General features: G+C 46.5%; 1 protein-coding gene across 5 annotated transcripts in view; it reads right to left on the bottom strand.

Annotated features, from left to right (window-relative positions):
- RNF38 (ring finger protein 38) overlaps positions 1-25,438 on the bottom strand; it is a 411,040-nt gene that overhangs the window by 47,612 nt on the left and 337,990 nt on the right. The window contains exon 1 of one of the 5 annotated variants that reach the window (XM_069767566.1): positions 20,776-20,991. The exons of 3 other annotated variants lie outside the window; for them this stretch is intronic. In XM_069767566.1, the coding sequence (XP_069623667.1) occupies positions 20,776-20,784 (9 nt within the window). In that variant the 5' untranslated portion in view covers positions 20,785-20,991. Of the gene's footprint in view, positions 1-20,775; positions 20,992-25,438 lie in introns of those variants that run through there. One more of the 5 variants, XM_069767575.1, reaches the window with a different exon arrangement.

Genomic DNA, 25,438 nt, shown 5'->3' with positions numbered 1-25,438 from the left:
AGGGCACGCTTAAAACTGTGGGGATTGGGGATTAATCGTATTATCCTAGGTAGTGCATTCCAAAGAATCGGCGCAGCACGTGTAAAGTCTTGGAGACGGGAGTGGGAGGTTCTGATTATTGAGGATGCTAACCTGAGGTCATCAGCGGAGCGGAGGGCACGGGTAGGGTGGTAGACTGAGACCAGAGAGGAGATGTAGGGTGGTGCTGAGCCATGGAGTGCTTTGTGGATGAGGGTAGTAGTTTTGTACTGGATTCTTGAGTGGATGGGTAACCAGTGTAATGACTGGCACAAGGTAGAGGCATCGGTGTAACGGTTGGTGAGGAATATGATCCTGGCAGCAGCATTCAGGACAGATTGGAGCGGGGAGAGTTTGGTAAGAGGGAGGCCGATTAGTAGAGAGTTACAATAGTCCAGACGAGAATGAATAAGTGAAACAGTAAGAGTTTTTGCAGAGTCGAAAGTAAGAAAAGGGCGAATTCTAGAAATGTTTTTGAGATGCAGGTAAGAAGAGCGAGCCAGTGATCGGATGTGGGGGGTGAATGAAAGGTCAGAATCAAGGATGACCCCAAGGCAGCGGGCATGTTGCTTTGGAGTAATGGTGGAACCGCAAACGGAGATGGCAATGTCAGGCAAAGGTAGGTTAGTAGAGGGAGAAAACACGAGGAGTTGTTTTTGACAGGTTTAGTTTCAGATAGAGGGAGGACATGATGCTAGAGACAGCGGTAAGACAATCACTGGTGTTTTCTAATAAGGCAGGCGTGAGATCAGGAGAAGAAGTGTATAGTTGGGTGTCGTCAGCATAGAGATGGTACTGGAAGCCAAATCTACTGATTGTTTGTCCAATAGGGGCAGTATACAAAGAGAAGAGGAGGGGGCCTAGGACTGATCCTTGAGGAACCCCAACAGTAAGGGGAAGGTGAGAGGAGGAGGAACCAGCGAAACATACAGTGAAGGATCGGTCAGAGAGATAGGAGGAGAACCAGGAGAGAACGGTGTCCTTGAGGCCGATGGAGCGGAGCATAGTGAGGAGGAGCTGATGATCCACAGTATCAAATGCTGCAGAGAGATCCAAGAGAATTAGCATGGAGTAGTGACCATTAGATTTAGCTGTTAGTAGGTCATTAGAGACTTTAGTGAGGGCACTTTCAGTAGAGTGTAAAGAGCGGAAACCAGATTGAAGAGGGTCGAGAAGAGAGTTATCTGAGAGATAGCGGGTAAGACGGGAGTGGACCAGGCGTTCGAGGAGTTTAGAGATGAAGGGAAGATTAGAGACAGGTCTATAATTAGCGGCACAGTTTTGGTCGAGGGATGGTTTTTTAAGTAATGGATGTATGATGGCATGCTTAAATGAGGAGGGAAAAATACCGGAAGTGAGGGAAAGGTTGAATATTTTTGTTAGGTGAGAGGTGACAGCCGGGGAAAGGGACTGGAGGAAATGTGACGGAATGGGGTCACTGGTGCAAGTGGTCGGGCGAGAAGATGCAAGGAGCCTGCTTACTTCTTCTTCTGTAACTGGTTCAAAGTCAGAGAGTGAACTAGATGCAGTGGGGGAGGGAGGACAGTGCATGGTATGAAGAGATTGGGAGATGATTTCCTGTCGAATATGGTCAATTTTTTCTTTGAAGTAATTGGCCAGATCGTCAGCACGGAGATCCGTGGTTGGGGCCTGCGCTCTTGGGTTGAGTAGGGACTGGAACGTGTCAAAGAGACGTTTAGGGTTATTGGACAGGGAGGCACCAACTGGAGATATTAACTTGCAGCTTTATCTTAACACTTCATTTACGGCTTTGACTCACGGACACTAAACATGCTGGACCTCTCACTTCGCCCAGTTACCATGGGTGTCCGTACGCCGTACACTTCACCAATGTCCCAAGTCACATACAGAGCATATGTCACTGGGTCGCAGTCTCTAAACACGCTGAACCTCACTCCGTTCAGTCACCGTGGGAGACCACATAGTTCATAGAACATTACAAGCACCAACAGTCTGTAAAGGTACCTGACGGGAGCTCCTGCTCCACCTTCTGACTCATCAGTCCACTCCTCCGGGAAAGCTGCCTCACAGGGATCACCAACTTGCCTGGGCGGCATATCTTAGTCAGTCCAGACCCACAGAAGGACGGTAGCTTCCCCACATGAACCACACATGTGACCTGTCCAGGTGCTATTCAGGACCTCGTCCAACACTCCAGGCCACCAGCAAGTCCAAAGCCCCACCATGTGCTCTTCAGGACTCCTACTCCCAGGAAATCCAACACACCCGGCTCACCAGGTCCAAAGCCCCACCATGTGCTATTCAGGACTCCTACTCCCAGGAAATCCAACACAGGTGGTTCAGTGTGCTATTCAGGGATCTGGTCCTACTCCCAGGACCTCCCAACACACAGGCTCTCCAGGACCTTCCACTGGAACATGTGACCCACACCCTGGTCACATTACATACCCTTAACCACACCACGATTATCAAAATAGATATGCCTCCATGCACATCCCAAAGAGCACTCACAGCGCCCCCTAGCTGTCACAGGGGTCACTGCATCACAATATACACATACATACATACACAGTCATGGCCAAAAGTATTGACACCCCTGCAATTCTGTCAGATAATACTCATTTTCTTCCTGAAAATGATTGCAAACACAAATTATTTGGTATTATTATCTTCATTTAATTTGTCTTAAATGAAAAAACACAAAAGAGAATGAAGCAAAAAGCAAAACATTGATCATTTCACAAAAAACTCCAAAAACGGGCTAGACAAAAGTATTGGCACCCTCAGCCTAATACTTGGTTGCACAACCTTTAGCCAAAATAACTGCGACCAACCGCTTCCGGTAACCATCAATGAGTTTCTTACAATGCTCTGCTGGAATTTTAGACCATTCTTCTTTGGCAAACTGCTCCAGGTCCCTGATATTTGAAGGGTGCCTTCTCCAAACTGCCATTTTTAGATCTCTCCACAGGTGTTCTATGGGATTCCGGTCTGGACTCATTGCTGGCCACCTTAGAAGTTTCCAGTGCTTTCTCTCAAACCATTTTCTAGTGCTTTTTGAAGTGTGTGTTGGGTCATTGTCCTGCTGGAAGACCCATGACCTCTGAGGGAGACCCAGCTTTCTCACACTGGGCCCTATATTATGCTGCAAAATTTGTTGGTAGTCTTCAGACTTCATAATGCCACGCACACGGTCAAGCAGTCCAGTGCCAGAGGCAGCAAAGCAACCCCAAAACATCAGGGAACCTCCGCAATTATTTGACTGTAGGGACCGTGTTCTTTTCTTTGAATGCCTTTTTTTCTCCTGTAAACTCTGTTGATGCCTTCGCCCAAAAAGCTCTACTTTTGTCTCATCTGACCAGAGAACATTCTTCCAAAAGTTTTAGGCTTTTTCAGGTAAGTTTTGGCAAACTCCAGCCTAGCTTTTTTATGTCTCGGGGTAAGAAGTGGGGTCTTCCCGGGTCTCCTACCATACAGTCCCTTTTCATTCAGATGCCGACGGATAGTACGGGTTGACACTGTTGTACCCTCGGACTGCAGGGCAGCTTGAACTTGTTTGGATGTTAGTCGAGGTTCTTTATCCAACATCCGCACAATCTTGCGTTGAAATCTCTTGTCAATTTTACTTTTCCGTCCACATCTAGGGAGGTTAGCCACAGTGCCATGGGCTTTACACTTCTTGATGACACTGCGCACGGTAGACACAGGAACATTCAGGTCTTTGGACATGGACTTGTAGCCTTGAGATTGCTCATGCTTCCTCACAATTTGGTTTCTCAAGTCCTCAGACAGTTCTTTGGTCGTCTTTCTTTTCTCCATGCTCAATGTGGTACACACAAGGACAGAGGTTGAGTCAACTTTAATCCATGTCAACTGGCTGCAAGTGTGATTTAGTTATTGCCGACACCTGTTAGGTGCCACAGGTAAGTTATAGGTGCTGTTAATTACACAAATTAGAGAAGCATCACATGATTTTTCGAACAGTGCCAATACTTTTGTCCACCCCCTTTTTTATGTTTGGTGTGGAATTATATCCAACTTGGCTTTAGGACAATTCTTTTTGTGTTTTTTTCATTTAAGACAAATTAAATGAAGATAATAATACCAAAGAATTTGTGTTTGCAATCATTTTCAGGAAGAAAATGAGTATTATCTGACAGAATTGCAGGGGTGTCAATACTTTTGGCCATGACTGTGTATATATGTATGTATGTAATGTATATATATATATGTATGTATGTAATGTATATATATATATATATATATATATATATATATATATATATATATATATATATATATATATATATATAGATAGATAGATAGATAGATAGAGAATTAGCTGCGGATCCGCAGCGGATTGGACGCTGTAGATTCGCAACAGTTTTCCATCACGTTTACAGTACCATGTAAACCTATGGAAAACCAAAGCGCTGTGCCCTTGGTGCGGAAAAAAAGGCAAGGAAATGCTGCGTTGTATTTTCTGCAGCAAGTCAATTCTTTGTGCGGATTCCGCGTTTTACACCTGTTCCTCAATAGGAATCCGCAGGTGTAAAACCGCAGGTGAAATCTGCACAAAAAAAAAACATAAAATCCGCGGGTAATCCGCAGTGCGTTTTACCTGCTGATTTTTCAAAAACGGTGCGGAAAAATCTGCAACATGGGAACAAAGCCTTAGTGTCTTCAAAAGAATGGTCAGCATACTACTTTTATAAGGTTGGAAGCCTGAAACCATTAAAGAAGCACTCCCATCAAAACATTTTTTTCCTCTCAATATATTACAATCATCATATTATGCATCATAATATAAAGCACTGAGTAATTACAATTGCTCATTTTTCCTTTGTTCCCAGTTAATTTTGGGAAGAGAGTGGCCAAGTGCCAGAATAGGCGCATCTTCCAGATGTGCCTTTTCTGGGGTGGCTGGGGCAGATGTTATTAGCCAGGGGGGGGCCAATAACCGTGGACCCTCTCCAGGCTATTAATATCTGCCCTCAGTCACTGGCTTTACTACTCTGGCAGAGAAAATTGTGCGAGAGCCCACACCAATTTTTTCCGCCATTTAACCCTTTAATAGCTAGAGCGCCCAAATTTTGCACATACACACTACTAACATTAGTAGTGTGGAATATGCCAAAAAAAAAAATGGGGATATGAGATGGTTTACCGTATGTAAACCATGTCTCATATCATGTCGGGTTTAGGAAGGAGATAGCAAAAGCCGGCAATAGAATAAAATATATATATATATATATATATATATATATATATATATATATATATATATATATATATATATATATATATATATATATATATATATATACATATACATATACACACACATATACACATACATATATACAGTACATATGTTTTTATGATTTTTGGGAGCACATGGATCCATTGTATGTCCGTATGTCGGTTTTGCAAGCCTGCGAGAAAATCTCGCAGTACGGATGCCATATGGATTACATACGGAGGATGCCATGCGCAAAATACGCTGACACACCCTGCCTACGGAGGAGATACGGACCACTATTTTGGGGACTTTTCTGCGTATTACGGCCGTAAATTACGGACCGTATTTTTATACGCTGAGTGTGACGCCGGCCTTACTGTGAGCGCCGCCCACAGGGTGGGGCACATAGCAATCCGGCATCTGGTTGTCATGCCGACGCATAGCTGACCCCAGATCACGTGATGACATGTCCCGGCTTTGATGCAGGCTCACTGCCAGAGCCCGCATCAAAGCAGGGGATCTGACCTCAGATGTACTATCCAGTCTGAGGTCAGGAAGGGGTTAAGGCCACGTTCTCACGTTCAGTATTTGGTCAGTATTTGACATCAGTATTTGTAAGCCAAAACCAGGGTGAGAAATGTAGAAGCGGTGTCGTGTTTACATTAGATTATGGTCACACATTCAGTATTTTACATACGTATGTGTAAACCAGGATAGGAACAATCGAAGGAACAAGTATAATAGAAACACATCACCACTTCTGTATTATCACCCACTCCTGGTTTTGGCTTACTGAGGTAAAATTCTCGCCGAACACTGAGGCTATGTGCCCACGTTGCAGAAAGGCAGCGGAAATGTCTGCAGCATTTCCACAGCTCCCTGCTGCGGATAAAACGCATGCAGAATTCGCATGCGTTTTCCAGCTAAACACAAGAGTTTTGCAAGCGTTTTTAGCTTGCAGAATGCTTACGTTTTCCAAGCGATGTGAAGCATCACACAAGTATAGTGCTTGACAAGTGTGACCAACTTTTTACTATTGATGCTTGCCAGGGATGCTTTGCGCGAAGGACCTTTGTGACCACTACATCATCCCAGGTGATTCGCGCAAAACATCCCTGGGAACGGAAGCAGAGGTGGGAGGACTCCGGGGGCCATCAGAAGGTAAGTATATCCCTACTTTATATTTAAATTTTTTTTTTTTTTTACAGGAATATGGTTACCCAGTTGCCTGGAGGAGAGTCTCCTCTCCTCCGAACCCCGGGTACCATCCGCACATGAAGCGCTCACTTTACGCATGGTGGGCATAGCCACATGTGTAAAGTGAGCATTTCAACGCAATCGCCACGATTCCGCAGAAATCATGAAAATGCTGTGGATTTTACCGCTATGCGATTCCGCAGCGGGAAAATCCGCAGCAGGGGCACAGCAACTGCAGAATCCCATAGGATTGCAAGGGATCGCGGTTTTTAAGCGTTTCCGCTGCTGCAAAAACACGGCAGAAATGCATAAAAAACGCAACATGGGCACACAGCCTAAATGTGTGAGTGTTGCATTAATCCTTGAAAATAAATTGGGAAGAAAAAAAAAACAAAAACTTAAGACTCACAGCAAAGCATCATTATACAACCACTTACTATTACTAACAAACACTCCAGATATAGCCAATGTCATTTCCATGTTCAGAAAAGATAAAATGTGTCACAGATGAAACAGGACACAAAACAACCATATAACACACGGAGACAAAAATTATGCAATCAACAGAATGCCAGTGATTACTTCTGAACATTTATCTCTATAAGCAAGAAGGGAAGGAGGACGTGTGCATAAACCACAGTAACACTGGGCCCACCGGGTACGCTTGTATAGAAAGGCTGTATACGCTGTATGTCACGGCAATCTGTTCATCAGTTCCTATATGGCAGACACCCATCTGCTGCTTACAAAGACATCAGGAAGGTCACAAACAAGAACGTGAAATATTGGGATCCTACCGAGAGCAGCAAGATTTCGGAGAATGACAACATTCTGATCCCTGAGATTTCTCCTTGTAATAAAATGGATTTGAAACCATGAGGGTACGTGTCCACGTTCAGGATGGCCGGCGCTTTGGACGGAGCAGAAAACTCGCTCCGCCCAAAGCTCTGCCCCCTTCTGTAGACGCGATGATTCCGGATGTGTTCATTGCACACATCCGGAATCATCGCACCCCACAGATAGGGCCCTGTGTTTTAACTTGCGGCGGCGCATCGTCACCGCAAGGTAAACGGACATGTTGCATTCTAAAAAGACAAGCCGCATGTCTGGAAACGCAGGGCCGCCCGGTGCGTGTTCGCACGCATAGTGGAGACGGGATATCATAAAATCCCCTCCACTATGCTGTAACATCTGGATGCTGCGGCTCTATGCAGCGTTCAATCCGCAGCTATTCCGGATGTAATACGGCCCGTGGACACGTACCCCAAGGCCACGTTCACACGCTCAGTATATGTAAAAACCAGGAGTGGGTGATAATACAGAAGTGGTGACATGTTTCTATCAGGGTATGTGCACACATTGCAGATTTCCTGCAGAGCCGCAGCATTTTTTCCCGCGCAGAAACGCTGCAGATCCGCAAGTGATTTAGGAAGATTCTGCTTTTATTGGCAGACAACACAGGTTAGAATATGCACCTTTATTTGCTCTGTGCACACGTTGCAGATTTTTGGGCAGATTTCTTCCTTTTTTACCCCTGCAGATTTCTATTATGGAATAGGTGCAGAAACGCAGCAGATCTGCAAAAAGAATTGACATGGTCTTTTTTTGAATCTGCTGCGTTTTCGGTGCAGATTTTTCCGCACCATTAGCACAGCATTTTTTTTTTCCCATTGATTTACATTGTACTGTAAGGCCACGTTCACATGTTCAGTATTTGGTCAGTATTTTTCATCAGTATTTGTAAGCCAAAACCAGGAGAGGAACAATCAGAGGAAAAGTATAAGGCTGTGTGCCCAAGATACATTTTCGACGGGTCAAAAACACAACTTTTTACAGTTCCAGCAAAATGGATGGGATTTATAGAAAAGGTCATGCCTGCTGGGCTTTTTATTCAGTGTAAACTGACCTGCGGTGCGGGTTTCAAATCAGCACGTTAAGGCTACTTTCACACTAGCGTTTTCTGCAATCCGTCACAATGCGTCGTTTTGCAGAAAAAACGCATCCTGCAAAAGTGCTTGCAGGATGCGTTTTTTCCCCATAGACTTGTATTGACGACACATTGCGACGGATTGCCACACGTCACATCCGTCGTGCGACAGATGCGTCGTGCTTTGGTGGACCGTCGGGAGCAAAAGCGCTACATGTAACGTTTTTTGCTCCTGACGGACCGCTTTTTCTGACCGCGCATGCGCGGCCGGAACTCCGCCCCCACCTCCCCGCACCTTACAATGGGGCAGCAGATGCGCCGGAGAAATGCATCCGCTGCCTCCGTTGTGCAGTGCGTTAAACGCTAGCGTCGGAATCTCTGCCTGATGCATTGCGACGGGGAGATTCCGACGCTAGTGTGAAAGTAGCCTAATTTGTCTAGTGGGTACGCTGAGCTATGTGCGGATCTTCCCCATAGACTTGCATTAGATGCAGAAAACCCACAAGTAAAAAAACACATGCGCTTTTAGGCTACGTGCACATGTTGCGGAATGGGGTGCAGGATTTTCAGCACAAAATCCGCATCTCCTGGCAGAAGACGCAGGTGTGGAGTTGCGGCGGATTATGTGCAGTTTTGATGCGGAATAAGGCTATGTGCACACGTTCAGGAATTCATGCAGAAAATTCCTGTGGAAATCCGGACATTTCTGCCAGATTTCCGCATGAAATCCGCATGCGTTTTTTTGCGCAGTTTTGACGCGGTTTTTCCCGGACATTTCCCAATGCATTAGACAGTGGGAAATCCGCGAAAAAAAACGCAAAATTAATGAACAGGTTCATTATTTTTCCGCAATCATCATGTGCACAGAAATTGCGGATTCCATTATAAATGTTGGGATGCTTAATGTATGCAGATTATTTGCGGTTTTATAGCGCAAAAACGCTAAAAAACCGCAAATAATCTGCAACGTGTGCACATAGCCTTAATGAGGATTTTGAGGTTTTTACCACTGGGGATTTCTATAATGGAGGGGTGCAGAAACACTGTAGTACCGCACAAAAGAAGTGACATGCACTTCTTTTCAATCCGCAGCGGATTCAGTGCGGATTTTTCCCCTATTGATTTACATTGTACTGTAAATCACTGTGCGGAACTGCAGCGTTTCTGCACGGAAAAATTTGCTGCGGATCCGCACAAATTCCACATCGTGTGCACATAGTCTTAGCGTGTTTCTGTGGCACCATCATCAACAAGGCATGTAATCCGCACATGAATATCAATAATGTTTTGTCAAAGACAAATGCCAGGAAGTATCAAACAGAAAGCAGCTTTGTTTAAACCAGGGCATACAAAAGAAAAAAAATTAAACGTTAAAATTCCATGTAAAAAAAAAACAAACAAAAAAACAATGACAAACAATGTAACCTAAATAACTTAGGCCTCTTTCACGCTCCCATCAAAAGCCATCGATTTTTGAAAAAAAAAAAAAGATTTTTTCGGCTGGATCCTGTTTTTTCCCATAGGCTGGTGTCACACTGGTGTTTAAAACGGCCGAGTGCAATGCGAAATAATAATAATAAAAAAAAAAAAAAAAAAAATCGCATTGCACTCGGATTATTGTTAACATATGGGGCCACTCCCAGCAGCTGACTTTTTGTCAGCCGTTTTTCTCGGTCCGAGACAATCGCAGCATGCTGTGATTGTCTCGGACCGAGGAAAACTCTCGGCTCACTCACACCCATATAAGCCTATGGGTGCGAGTGAGACAGCGCACACCTCTCGGATATCATCCGAGTGATGTGCGCTATAAGCGGACCCCAGCAATGGAGGAGATGGAGAAATTCATTTCTCCGCCTCCTCCGCAGCTGTGCTCCGATCCTCCCTGTGCGAGAGAATCGGAGCACAGACGCATGACACTCGGCTCCTGCTCTGCTGCGAGCAGGAGCCGAGGGTCATTAGCATATCGCATCCGATGATCTCACATCGGATGCAATACGCTAGTGTGACGCCGGCCATAGACTTGTATTAGCGATGGATTGTGACGGATGGCCATCCTTTTCATCCGTCGTGCACTGCATCCGTTGGGAGGAGACAGCGCACAGAGGAACGTATTTTCTGCACGTCGGAAAATTGCTCATCGATGGGTCTTGCGCTGCCCGTCGTTGGCTATAATGGAAGCCTATGGATGCAGGATCCGTCGCTGACTGTGAAAAGCAGGAATCCAGCGACAGGTTCCGTCTTTTGAAACTGGGCATGCGTGGATGAATTTCCAGTCAGGGAAATTCTCTCTTTTTACTATTGATGCTGCCTATGCAGCAGCAAAAGTAAAAAGATATAATGTTAAAAAAAAAAAAAAAAATTGCAATATTCTCACCTTTTGTTACAATGACCTCTGATGACGTAGCAGTCTCGTGAGACTGTGACGTCATCGGGTCATTTTGCAAGGCATTACTGGGAACGCTAGCTGCCAGAAGCATCGGTAACGCTGCGCGGGACAGCGAAAGGTGAGAATATTGTAATTTTTTTTACCTTTTAAACATGGGTTGTGTAAGCGTTTGATGGTAAAAACAGGCACAACTGACCGGACACTGATGGTAAAAACGGGCACACACCGACGGTAAAAACGGCCATACACTGATGGTAAAAACAGACAAGAATGGTACACTGATGGTAAAAACAGATACATGAACCGTACATTGATTACACACTTGTATCATTTTTTCACATATGTTAAATTAGGACATGTGAATGAGGCCTAAGGCTGCATGCTTACTACGATGTAATTTTTATATTTGCTGCAAATTTGTCAGGTACACAAGGGTTTATAGGTGAAATTAAACTCCATAATTTACTGCACAATTTCTCCTGAATGGGATGGATGCTCCATATGTTGTCAAATTACTGTTAGGAGCGTTACTTGGTTTTTGAAGCACAGATTTTGCTAGAATAGTTTGAAGGCGACATTTGCTTAAAGCCAGAAAAGCGAGAAAAAAAAACACAAAAAAAACAAAAGTGGCCCCATTGCAGAAATAGCACACCTCAATGAATTACGGTAATCTACGGCTCCAGAGACTATTTTGTAATATCCACGCTATGGTTTATTCTGGAGAATTGCAAATCTGCCAGTTTAGTGCCCACACATTGTGTTTCTGGAGACACGTATGCCGTAAGTTCTTAATTGCTCCCATCCCACTACAATAATACCAAACATGTGGCCGCGTACTGTGGTTTAGGCACACAGATTTCACTGGATATTTGTTGCTTTTCCAGAGCCTTTATTTTACCAGTTATGCAGGAACCCCCTATAGTTCCATTGTGACGGACCTGAGTGGAGGATGGTTTTGTGCAGGATAAATTTGGGTTTTTATTTTGGGTACATAATATTTTTCAATCACTTTCAGATTAAGGATGGATCACATTTTTTGTTCTACGCTGAGCACTTACTTTGGGGTTTCTGTGTAAATCCCACAATAATGTGATTCAGATGAAAAAAAAAAGTACTACCCAATATGAGGCAGATGGAGACACTTGGTAGTCCGATTGGTGTCTGCTCCAGTGGTATCCATCACTTTAGGTGTGCACAAATCTGTAGTCGCCCACACTTGCGCGCTAAAAAGACACCTAAAATGATGGGACACTGCCAGTACACAGACCAGTCCAAAGTAACTCCATCTGCCTCACAAGTCAGTGGTTCGGTCGAGGGTTTTGTCTGAATCGCGGTTTTGGGGAATTTACACAGAAACCTCAACGTAAGTGCTCAGCGGAGAGTTCAGGATAAATGTGAGCCGAGCCTTATTCTGATTTTTGGAAGGTAGAATGAACAAGTAGATAGCAGTACAAGAGTAGTTATTTTTGCGCCATTTCACCATGCTGTACAAGTCATAAAGCGGATTTATTCTTTGGGTTGGTGCAATTACAGAAATACCAGATTTATATCGGGTTTTTCTGATGTTTTGCTAGTATCAGACAGTAAAAGTGCTTTTCTTTTATAAAAAGTAACTGTTTTTTCGCCATTCTCAGAGCTATAACTTATTTTTGGGCGACTAGAGCTGTATGAGGGAATTTTTATGTGGAACGAGATGTACAGTTTTTTTGTACCATTTAGAAGCATATAATATTTTTTGATCACTTTTCATATTTGTCAAACACAGAATTACCGTATATTCTCAAGTATAAGCCGACCCGAGTATAAGCCGACCCCCCTAATTTGGCCACAAAAGACTGGGAAAACTTAATGACTCGAGTATAAGCCTAGGGTGGGAAATGCAGCAGCTACCGGTAAATGTCAAAAGTAAAAATAGATACCAATAAAAGTAAAATTGAGACATCAGTAGGTTAAGTGTTTTTGAATATCCATATTGAATCAGGAGCCCCATATAATGCTCCATAAAGTTTATGATGGCCCCATAAGATGCTCCATATTAAAATATGCCCCATATAATGCTCCATAAAGGTTAATAATGGCCCCACAGGATGCTCAATAGACACATTTGCCCAATATACGGTAATACTGCACATATGTTGATTATGGCCCCATAAGATGCTCCATACAGACACTTGCCCCATTTGCTGTTGCTGCAATTAACCCATTCATGACCTTGGGATTTTTCATTTTTCCGTGTTCGTTTTTCACTCCCCTCCTTCCCAGAGCCATAACTTTTTTATTTTTCCGTCAATTTGGCCATGTGAGGGCTTATTTTTTGCGGGACGAGTTGTACTTTTGAACAACATCATTGGTTTCAGCATGTCGTGTACTAGAAAACGGGAAAAAAATTCCAAGTGCAGTGAAATTGCAAAAAAAAGTGCAATCCCACACTTGTTTTTTGTTTGGCTTTTTTGCTAGGTTCACTAAATGCTAAAACTGACCTGCCATTATGATTCTCCAGGTCAGTACGAGTCCATAGACACCAAACATGACTAGGTTATTTTTTTACCTAAGTGGTGAAAAAAAATTCAAAACTTTGCTAAAAAAAAAAAAAAAAAAATTCCGCCATTTTCCGATACTCATAGCGTCTCCATTTTTCATGATCTGGGGTCGGTTGAGGGCTTATTTTTTGCGTGCCGAGATGACGTTTTTAATTATAGCATTTTGGTGCAGATACATTCTTTTGATCGCCCGTTATTGCATTTTAATGCAATGTCGCGGCGACCAAAAAAACGTAATTCTGGCGTTTCGAATTTTTTTCTCGCTACGCCGTTTAGCGATCAGGTTAATGCTTTTTTTTAATTGATAGATCGGGCGATTCTGAACGCAGCGATACCAAATATATGTAGATTTGTTTTTTTTTTATTGATTTATTTTGATTGGGGCGAAAGGGGGGGTGATTTAAACTTTTATATTTTTTTTCTTTTTTTCACTTTTGCCATGCTTCAATAGCCTACATGGGAGGCTAGAAGCAGGCACAGCACGATCGCCTCTGCTACATAGCAGCGATCGGCTGTTCGCTGCTATGTAGCAGAAAATCAGGTGTGCTGTGAGCGCCGACCACAGGGTGGCGCTCACAGCTACCGGCGATCAGTAACCATAGAGGTCTCAAGGACCTCTATGGTTACAAGGTAAAAGCATCGCCGACCTCCGATCATGTGACGGGGGTCGGCGATGCCGTCATTTCCGGCCGGATGCGGTAGTTAAATGCCGCTGTCAGCGTTTGACAGCGGCATTTAACTAGTTAATAGGCGCGGGCAGATCGCGATTCTGCCCACGCCTATTTTGAGCACATGTCAGCTGTTCAAAACAGCTGACATGTCCCGGCTTTGATGCGGGCTCACCGCCGGAGCCCGCATCAAAGCGGGGCTTCTGACCTTGAACGTACTATCCCGTTAGAAAGGGGTAAAAAAAAAAAAAAAAAAAATAACATACTCACCTCTTCGTTGACCAGGCCCCCGGCACTTTCAATATTCACCTGACTTCGTTCTGGCGCCGCTCCGTCTTCAGCGTCTTCTGCACTAACGTTCAGGCAGAGGGCACGCACTAACCACGTCACCGCACCCTCTGACCTGAGCGTCACTGCAGAAGACGGCGCGGCGCCCGGAACGAGGAGCAGGTGAGTGAATACCGCGCAGCGCTGCCCTCCCCTCCCTGTTATACTCACCTGCTCCTGGCGTGGTGCAGTCCCTGCTACCCGGGTCCACAGCTTCTTCCTGTACTGAGCGGTCACCGTTACCGCTCATTGCAGTAATGAATATGCGGCTCTACCTATTCATTACTGTAATAAGCGGTACAATGTGACCGCTCAGTACAGGAAGAAGCTGGGGCGCCGGGGAAGCAGGGACCGCGCCAGGAGTAGGTGAGTATAATTAGACAGCCCCCGCTCTCCCTCCCCTGCCGACCCCTGGGTATGACTCGAGTATAAGCCGAGCGGGGGACTTTCAGCCAAAAAAATGGGCTGAAAATCTCGGCTTATACTCTAGTATATACGGTAACAAAAAGCAGCTATTGTTTTTATTTTTTGTGCGGTTCCTTGTGTGGTAAAAGTGATAAGACCGATTTGTTTGTCGGGTTCAGTACGATTACAGTGATATCAGATTAAAATTGCTTTTTCGTGCTTTGCTATTTTTACACATTAAAAACTTACTAAAATGAATTTCTTTTTGCATCGTCATTCTGTGAGCTGCAACATTTTCATTTATTCCATTTTTTTATCCTTCCTTGCATTTTATTTTGACAAAACTTCACTGATACAGTCATATATGGATTACATGTGTTTCTAATGTGTTGCTACAACAGGTGTTTTTTTTACCTACACACTTTCCACATCTAATCCAATTCTTTGGGGAAAATCCCCCCCATAAAAGCTTTCAGAGAAATTGACAAATTGCAATTTCAAACACGCACCGCAGATCAGTTTATACCGAGTTAAAATAAATAAATAAATAAAACAGCGGGTGTGAGGTTCCTGTAAATCCTATTCATTTTACTGGGGTCTAAGGGGTAACGTTTCTCCTTTTGGAGAGTGACAGAGTTTAAGTCCTCTTTTTTTTCTGAAGAGGCAATTTGCATATTCATTTTACTGGAACGGAGAGACACTTTTTTTTTTGCAAAGCAAAATAGTGTCAAACACTCGTTGTGCCTTGAGCCATGGTCACACATTTAGTTTACACTCATTGTGCCTTGAGCCATGGTCACACATTTAGTTTACACTCATTGTGCCTTGAGCCATGGTCACACATTTAGTTTACACTCATTGTGCCTTGAGCCATGGTCACACATTTAGTTTACACTCATTGTGCCTTGAGCCATGGTCACACATTCAGTTTCTTACCTCCATATCTGTAAGCCAAAACTAGGAGAGGAACAATCAGAGGAAAAGTATAATAGAAACACGTCACCACTTCTGTATTTATCACTCACTCCTGGTTTTGCCTTACAGATACTGCGGTAAAATACTGACCAAATGCTGAGGTAAAATACTGACCAAATGCCGAGGTAAAATACTGACCAAATACTGAGGTAAAATACCGACCAAATACTGAGGTAAAATACTGACCAAATACTGAGGTAAAAAAACCTGACCAAATACCGAGGTAAAATACTGACCAAATACTGAGGTAAAATACTGAATGTGTGAACGTGGCCTTATTATGGGACAATTCCATGTTTAAGAGGTGCAAGTATCAGTATAAACAAAATGACAGCCATAGTCTACTATACCAACTCCATAGATTAGCAGGACACCACCTTTGTCATTATGGGCAAAGGGGTCACCTTTAATTTAAGTAAGACTCCACATTAACACTTTACAGACTGGAGTGCTGATGGGTCACATTTTAATATTTCACTCCTAGTGATGAGTGAACATGCTGGGATAAGGTGTTATCAGAGCACACTCGTGTCATATATTGGGCATCCTCGAACAATACGTTCGAGACCCCCGTGCCTACATGTCTTGGAGCTGTTCGACAGCGCAACACATGCAGAGATTGCCTGAGAAAACATAATCCCTGCGTGTGTTGTGGCTGTCGGACAGCCACGAGACCTCGAACATATTACTTATTAGTCCGAGCACACCAATGACACTTAGCACCCGAGCATGCACCTAGATCACCTTATCCCAGCACATTCACTCCACTACCAATTTGCCCCTTAATTTTACCATTATTACAAGACACCCATTAGTAATACATTTCCCTGTGCTGAGCATCCTTATATAAGCAGGAGCCCCTTATACTGTAAAGCTTCACTACTGATCTGTCACATTAAAGCTTTGCCCATGTACAGGTGAGGCATCCTGACAGATGATGCATACACGACCATGCCAAAGGGAGAAGTCACGCCGTGAGTGGTTATTGACACACTACTTTATCTACATGAGAACACGTGCACACCAGCCAGCGGATGTACACATGCAAATCAGCCACAGCTCACCCATGAGTCACACGGCAGGAGGTGGCTAGGATCACTACAGCTGGCAACAGTCAGGACTTGCCAATGTGACTGGTAAAGGGTACTTCCCATCAGTCACGGATCTGTGCGAGTTCCTATTCCGCGCCCTGCTCGTCAACAACAGTCAGGAACAAAAGCTGTGCACAGGGCATTCACACCTGAGTACGTGAGCCGTGATGATGAAATATTAGTGGAGCACAGTCATATGCCCCATGTCCACAGACAGAAAAGCCCCACATAACACGGCAGCCTCAATTCTGGGGACCCCTAGGGATTATAATAGTGTAGCCTGGCATGGTTACTACTGCATGGAAAGGGAGCAATTCACTAGGGAACGGTGTGAAGATCCACAAAGCCATAGGTTCATCAAATCCTTACCCTACAGTATGACAGCAGGGGGCGTTAACCCCTACAAAGCCTAGGCTTCTTATGTCCTAAACCAGAGCTAATACATCAACAACTAAAGAGGATATTAGACAACATACAATGGATACATGTACATTCACATTCTCCCACAATACAAAAACCTGAGGCCAAAGCCCCATCACAAGCAATGGAAAAAGTAAGATGAACACATCAGTGACAGGAATCATTACCAAAATGCACACCGACACCGTGCAGGTCACCAATTCATACTGTATCCATGTAGGCGCTGGATCAGCCGTCTATTATGTAGCTAGTACAAGGGAAAGTAGCCAATCTGGTGAGAGGGGAGCCATCATCTCCCCTGATGAGAAAGACAAGCCGGAGAGGAGACAAAGGCAGCTGCAGGCCTGTTGTGTGCCAGCACCGTGGTGATGGGGGAGCAACAGTACCAGCATGGGGTGGTGGGCAGCCTGTCAGTGCCAGCATTTGGGCTGAGAGAAAGCAGGGCCAGCATTGGAAGCTAATTTTTTTTTTTTTTTTTTTTTAGGTGTGGGGGATATAGGAGCTAGCACAGGGAAAACAGTACCAGCCAGGAGAACAGGTGACTCCAACAAGAGGGGGAGCATGAAGAGGGGGATCAGCAATCAGTTATTTCAAGGATCTGGCAGAGTGTGTGTCGGATTCCTTCCCCCTCTCCAAACACATACGGATAGGGAATATAGACTGTGATCCCCAATGGGGACAGATGATAATGTCTGTAGAGCGCTGCAGAATATGATGGCGCTATACAAGCAAAGTATAATATAGGAGGAAGGGGGATTGGTGGGATGAGAGGTGCCAGCACGGGAGGAGGAAGGGGGATTGGTGGGATGAGAGGTGCCAGCACAGGAGGAGGAAGGGGGGGATTGGTGTGATGAGAGGTGCCAGCACAGGAGGAGGAAGGGGGGGGGGGGGGATTGGTGGGATGAGAGGTGCCAGCACAGGAGGAGGAAGGGGGGGATTGGTGGGATGAGAGGTGCCAGCACAGGAGGAGGAAGGGGGGGATTGGTGGGATGAGAGGTGCCAGCACAGGAGGAGGAAGGGGGGATTGGTGGGATGAAAGGTGCCAGCACAGGAGGAGGAAGGGGGGATTGGTGGGATGAAAGGTGCCAGCACAGGAGGAGGAAGGGGGGGATTGGTGTGATGAGAGGTGCCAGCACAGGAGGAGGAAGGGGGGGGGGGGATTGGTGGGATGAGAGGTGCCAGCACAGGAGGAGGAAGGGGGGGATTGGTGGGATGAGAGGTGCCAGCACAGGAGGAGGAAGGGGGGGATTGGTGGGATGAGAGGTGCCAGCACAGGAGGAGGAAGGGGGGATTGGTGGGATGAAAGGTGCCAGCACAGGAGGAGGAAGGGGGGATTGGTGGGATGAAAGGTGCCAGCACAGGAGGAGGAAGGGGGGATTGGTGGGATGACAGGTGCCAGCACAGGAGGAGGAAGGGGGGATTGGTGGGATGAGAGGTGCCAGCACAGGAGGAGGAAGGGGGGATTGGTGGGATGAGAGGTGCCAGCACAGGAGGAGGAAGGGGGGGATTGGTGGGATGAGAGGTGCCAGCACAGGAGGAGGAAGGGGGGATTGGTGGGATGAAAGGTGCCAGCACAGGAGGAGGAAGGGGGGATTGGTGGGATGAAAGGTGCCAGCACAGGAGGAGGAAGGGGGGATTGGTGGGATGACAGGTGCCAGCACAGGAGGAGGAAGGGGGGATTGGTGGGATGACAGGTGCCAGCACAGGAGGAGGAAGGGGGGATTGGTGGGATGAGAGGTGCCAGCACAGGAGGAGGAAGGGGGGGATTGGTGGGATGAGAGGTGCCAGCACAGGAGGAGGAAGGGGGGATTGGTGGGATGAAAGGTGCCAGCACAGGAGGAGGAAGGGGGGATTGGTGGGATGAAAGGTGCCAGCACAGGAGGAGGAAGGGGGGATTGGTGGGATGACAGGTGCCAGCACAGGAGGAGGAAGGGGGGATTGGTGGGATGACAGGTGCCAGCACAGGAGGAGGAAGGGGGGATTGGTGGGATGAAAGGTGCCAGCACAGGAGGAGGAAGGGGGGATTGGTGGGATCAGAGGTGCCAGCACAGGAGGAGGAAGGGGGATTGGTGGGATGACAGGTGCCAGCACAGGAGGAGGAAGGGGGATTGGTGGGATGACAGGTGCCAGCATAGGAGGAGGAAGGGGGGATTGGTGGGATGAGAGGTGCCAGCACAGGAGGAGGAAGGGGGGATTGGTGGGATGACAGGTACCAGCATAGGAGGAGGAAGGGGGGATTGGTGGGATGAGAGGTGCCAGCACGGGAGGAGGAAGGGGGGATTGGTGGGATGAGAGGTGCCAGCACGGGAGGAGGAAGGGGGGATTGGTGGGATGAGAGGTGCCAGCACGGGAGGAGGAAGGGGGGATTGGTGGGATGACAGGTGCCAGCACGGGAGGAGGAAGGGGGGATTGGTGGGATGAGAGGTGCCAGCACGGGAGGAGGAAGGGGGGGATTGGTGGGATGAGAGGTGCCAGCACGGGAGGAGGAAGGGGGGATTGGTGGGATGACAGGTACCAGCACAGGAGGAGGAAGGGGGGATTGGTGGGATGACAGGTGCCAGCACAGGAGGAGGAAGGGGGGATTGGTGGGATGACAGGTACCAGCACAGGAGGAGGAAGGGGGGATTGGTGGGATGACAGGTACCAGCACAGGAGGAGGAAGGGGGGATTGGTGGGATGACAGGTGCCAGCACAGGAGGAGGAAGGGGGGGATTGGTGGAATGACAGGTACCAGCACAGGAGGAGGAAGGGGGGATTGGTGGAATGACAGGTACCAGCACAGGAGGAGCAAGGGGGGATTGGTGGGATGACAGGTGCCAGCACAGGAGGAGGAAGGGGGGATTGGTGGGATGACAGGTACCAGCACAGGAGGAGGAAGGGGGGATTGGTGGGATGACAGGTACCAGCACAGGAGGAGGAAGGGGGGATTGGTGGGATGACAGGTGCCAGCACAGGAGGAGGAAGGGGGCATTGGTGGGATGACAGGTACCAGCACAGGAGGAGGAAGGGGGGATTGGTGGGATGACAGGTGCCAGCACAGGAGGAGGAAGGGGGGATTGGTGGGATGACAGGTACCAGCACAGGAGGAGGAAGGGGGGATTGGTGGGATGACAGGTACCAGCACAGGAGGAGGAAGGGGGGATTGGTGGGATGACAGGTGCCAGCACAGGAGGAGGAAGGGGGGATTGGTGGAATGACAGGTACCAGCACAGGAGGAGGAAGGGGGGATTGGTGGGATGACAGGTGCCAGCACAGGAGGAGGAAGGGGGGATTGGTGGAATGACAGGTGCCAGCACAGGAGGAGGAAGGGGGGATTGGTGGAATGACAGGTACCAGCACAGGAGGAGGAAGGGGGGATTGGTGGGATGACAGGTGCCAGCACAGGAGACAAGTGGCACCGATTCCCCCACCTTATTGGCTTGTTTCCCCCATTACAAGTGTCTAGCTTCCGATACAGGCGCAGACAATAACGGGGGGACACACAAAGCCAGGACACAATGCAGACCCCATACACACAGAACGCCCCCCGCCCGGCACAGCACGGATGTACACAGCCCCCGCCCGCCATGCTAGATGTAGGCACAGAGATATACATACAGAGTACATAACGTTATACACAACTCGCCTCCTTCGCCACCACAGCGGCCGAGTGTCGTTACTACACGGGTCCTACACGCGCCGAGGCCGTTGCTTCTCACTAGTGCGCCGCCCGCCCCTCTCCATTCTCCGGATTTATCTCTCGCTCTGCTGCCTCTTCCTCACTGTGTAATCTGGGCCTGGACAAGAACCGAACCCGCCCCCCAATGCTTGGCCTGGGGTGCAGGGACGTCACGACACTGGCCCCGCCCCTGCCTGCTATAAACACACCGGGAAGAGCAGCCATCTTTGATGTGGGCGCCGGGAGCAATAGGGCAGGGGACGTGTAGACACGGGTGCGAGGAGCGGAATCATTTGCTGTCGTATGGGTGGAGATTATCGGGTACTGATCGGTGTTGTCATGTTAAACATGTCGCCGATGGCTCCGGGCACTGCTTGGATTTGTGTCTGGGGTGGGATAAGTCAGGCGAAAAAGACTTCCGCCTGATCTCCCCATTATTAATGCGTTTCGGTCTCCTTCCAGGTCTCCTGGAAAATGGCCGGAGGGCGACCCCTGACTTCTCCGCCGGCTAATCACACAGCTGTCTAGTTTAGTAGCGACGCTGCCAGAGTGGGCGCTGCACGGCTTTGTGTTGTGCTATGAGGCTGCGGCCGCCATGTTTGTCCTGGGCAGCGTTCCAGTCAGAGTCACTATGGCTGTGTGGACGAGCGTGCACTAAAGAGTAGCAGCCATTAATAAGAATAAAATAACAGAAGAGCACACATATACTGTAATGATGTCACACATGACGGCTCCACTCGTGTTTAGTTGCATGCTAAAGGTTGTTAGAAGATGCTCCAGTTGTACGCGCCCATGAGAGATAAGTCACCAAGACCCGATGACGTCAGAGCCATTGGCAGCAGTCTAATGTGTATAGGCATCTACCACCTCTTCCTCACTGATGTCTCGTGGCGTAAGGATTGGGTGGTTGGTTGTCCATCGCCCACACCTGGTGTATATATACAGAGGGAGATGTGGGGTTTCCCAGGCCCTAAGCGGCCCTCTGTATGGGGGTGTCAGGAGAGATGGAGACGACTGTTCACCTGGCGGCTGCCTGATGTGACCGATATTGGCAACAGCGTGTATACACTCACACTCTCTCTCTCGACACATGCATGTTTTTCTCAATATCTGACATGAAATCAGAATAAACCTCTCCTGTTTTAGGTCAATTAGGATTACCATAATTATTCATATTTGCCAAATGACAGAATAATGAGAGGGAGAATGTTGTAAAGGGAACCTGTAACCTGAATTTGGCGGGACCGGTTTTCGGTCATATGGGCTGAGTTTCGGGTGTTTGATTCACCCTTTCCTTACCCGCTGGCTGCAATCTTGCCTTGCGCAGGCGTGTACTACAGAGGACATAGAATGAACTTCAATCCAATATTGCGGCCAGCATGCAGCCAGCGCTTAAGGAAAGGGTGAATCAAACACCTGAAAACTCCGCCCATATGACCCAAAACCGGTCCCGCTAAAATTCAGGTGACAGAGTCCCTTTAAACAATTCTGCACTGCCCACAGCATCATGGGAAAGTCTCAAGAAATCAATTGTGGACTTGCCCAAGTCTGGCTCGTCCTTGGGTGCAATTTCAAGATACCTGAAGGTACTTCGTTTATCTGTACAAACAATTATATGCAAGTACAAACAAGATGGGAATGTCCAGCCATCATACCGCTTAGGAAGGAGACTGGTTCTGGGTCCCAGACAGGAACATGCTTTGGTAGGACATGTACATATCAACCCAAGGACAAAAGCAAAAAGACCTTGTGGAGATGATGGCGGAAGCTAGTTGTGTCCATATCCACAGTGAAACAAGTACTATATCAACATGGGCTGAAAGGCCACTCTGCCAGGAAGAAGCCATTACTCCAAAAGAAACATAAAAAGCCAGATTCATTTTTGCAAATACACACAGGAACAAAGACTTTACTTTTTGGAGACATGTCCTATGGTCTGATGAAACTTAAATGGAACTTTTTGGGCATAATGACCATCTTTACTTGGACGAAAAAGGGAGAAGCTTGGAAGCCTAAGAATGCCATCCCACCTGTGAAACACAGAGGTGGCAGCATCATGTTGTGGGGTTGTTTTGCTGCAGGAGGGACTGGTGCACTTCCCAAAATAGATGGCAACATGAGAAGATTATGTGGCAATACTGGAGCAACATCTCAAGACATCAGCTAGAAAGTTAAAGCTTGGGTGAAAATGTGTCTTCCAAATGGACAAAGACCTGAAATATACTGCTAAAATGGTAACAAAGAGGCTTAAGGATGACAAAGTTAATGTTTTGTAGCGGCCATCCAATAGCCCTGATCTCAATCCTATTGAAAATTTATGGGCAAAGCTGAAAGGGCAGGTGCGAGGAAGGTGACCTACAAACCTGGATCAGTTCCATCAGTTTAGTCAGGAGGAATAGGCCCAAATTCCAACCAACTATTGTGAGAAGCTTGTGGAAGGATATCCCAAATGTTTGACCCAAGTCATTCAGTTTAAGCCCATTGGTTCCAAATACTAATGAAATGTATGTAAACTTTTGACTTTACAGTAACTAATAAAAATGCCTTAAAACATTCTCTCATTATTTTGGCAAATATTAATAACTAGATGGCAGCCAGATTCTAAAGAATCGGGAGTCTAGAATCCATATATACTTTATTTATTCAAATGTAAGAATAATACAATTAATAAATAATAGTAAGAAAGAACAAAAATAATAGGCAGTATATGGAGAAAACACCAAACAAAAGTTCAAAATTGGTGTGAAAATGTCACTGAACCACTTCACAACTAAATATATATAGTTTTGGTAAATGGTATTATCATTTTTTTGACGAAATTCGGCAGGAGCTTGAAGAGCAACGTCACTGGGCCCGCCTCCACGCAGTAGAAACTTGCTGTGAGGTAAAAATTCAAAAATCACACCAAAATGGCGGGCACAAATTGCAGAAAGTAGTATTCTAGGCAATTATATATTAGATGATGGTAATCCTAATTGACCTAAACAGGAAAGGTTTATTCTGTTATCATGTCAGATATTGAGAAAAGCATGCATATGTGTTTTTTATATAGTGTATGGAAACTTCTAGTTTCAACTGTGTGTGTGTGTGTGTGTATGTATATATATATATATATATATATATATATATATATATATCTACCTACTATATAATTGTCTAAGGGTCACTTCCGTCTGTCTGTCATGGATATTCGTTGGTCGCGGCCTCTGTCTGTCATAGAATCCAAGTCCGGCGGAAAAATGGCCGCTTCTTCCTCCCCGCAGTCAGTGCCCGCTCCGTACTCCCCTCCAGTCAGTCAGCGCTTACACAGGGTTAATGGCAGCGTTGACCGCGGTGTAACGCACTCGGTTAACGCTGCTATTAACCCTGTGTGACCAACTTTTTACTATTCATGCTGCCTATGCAGCATGAATAGTAAAAAGATCTAATGTTAAAAATAATTAAAAAAATAGTTACATACTCACCCTCTGTTGGCCCCCGTATCGAAGCGGCCGGTTACCGATGCTCCTCGCGACGCCCCGGTGTCCGCTCCATGCATTGTGGTCTCGCGAGATGATGATGTGCGGTCTCGCGAGACCGCTATGTCATCATCTCGCAAGACCGCAATGCACTCTTCAGACTGGAGCGCGCAAGGAGCATTAGTAACCGGCCGCTTCGATCCAGGGGCTTCAGAAGGTGAGTATGTAACTATTTTTTATTTTAATTCTTTTTATTAACAGGGATATGGTGCATACTACGTGGCTGGGCAATATACTACGTGGCTGGGCAATATACTACGTTACTGGACAATATACTGCGTGGCTGGGCAATATACTACGTGGCTCTGTGCTGTATACTATGTGGCTCTGTGCTGTATACTACGTGGCTGGGCAATATACTACATGACTGGGCAATATACTATGTGGGCTGTGCAATATACTACGTGGACATGCACATTCTAGAATACCCGATGTGTTCGAATCGGGCCACCATCTAGTGTATATATATATATATATATATATATATATTTGCCTGCACCCCACTGTAGCCACAAGCTCATGGTTGCATTATATTTGTATAGTGCGGTGCAGGATATATGTGGTTCCTAGTGGGGTCTGCACCAGCTTTACATGTAATAAATTCATTTATATGTATAGAACTGTATTGAATGCTGCACCATATATCATAATATCATATTATATTCAGACCTCAGGACAGAATATACTGTACATTGGGAGGGGAAAAGCCATACTCCACTCTCCTCACCCACAGCCCCAGAGTGTGGGCATCAGATCTGTTACTGCTGCTCCGCCATTCTCCCCATCACTGTGCACAATAGCCTCATTAACCCTTTCCCTGCTCTGGGAACAACATTAGTGCCTGCATACAATGGTGATGCACTATTCCCCTAGCAGTGAGGTGGCCTGTGGGTTCTGCCTGCCCTCCCTGCTGGGGCTCACCATGCTTTCAATGCTTGCCTTGGCCAGTGGCCAAGCATTATGTGCAGGTACTGAAATCCTGAGAAGGGAGAGCGGCCATAGAAAACAGGTGACCTCTCGCAGCTCAGGGTTTGGAGACATCAGCGCAGCATCCAGTCACTCCAGGTGTCAAATCTGCAATTGA

This window comes from Ranitomeya imitator, chromosome 1, assembly GCF_032444005.1.
Source record: "Ranitomeya imitator isolate aRanImi1 chromosome 1, aRanImi1.pri, whole genome shotgun sequence".
NCBI classification, from domain to species: Eukaryota; Metazoa; Chordata; class Amphibia; order Anura; family Dendrobatidae; genus Ranitomeya; species Ranitomeya imitator.
The sequence above is the reverse complement of the archived record's forward strand: the minus strand, read 5'-3'. Positions and strand labels throughout refer to the sequence as shown.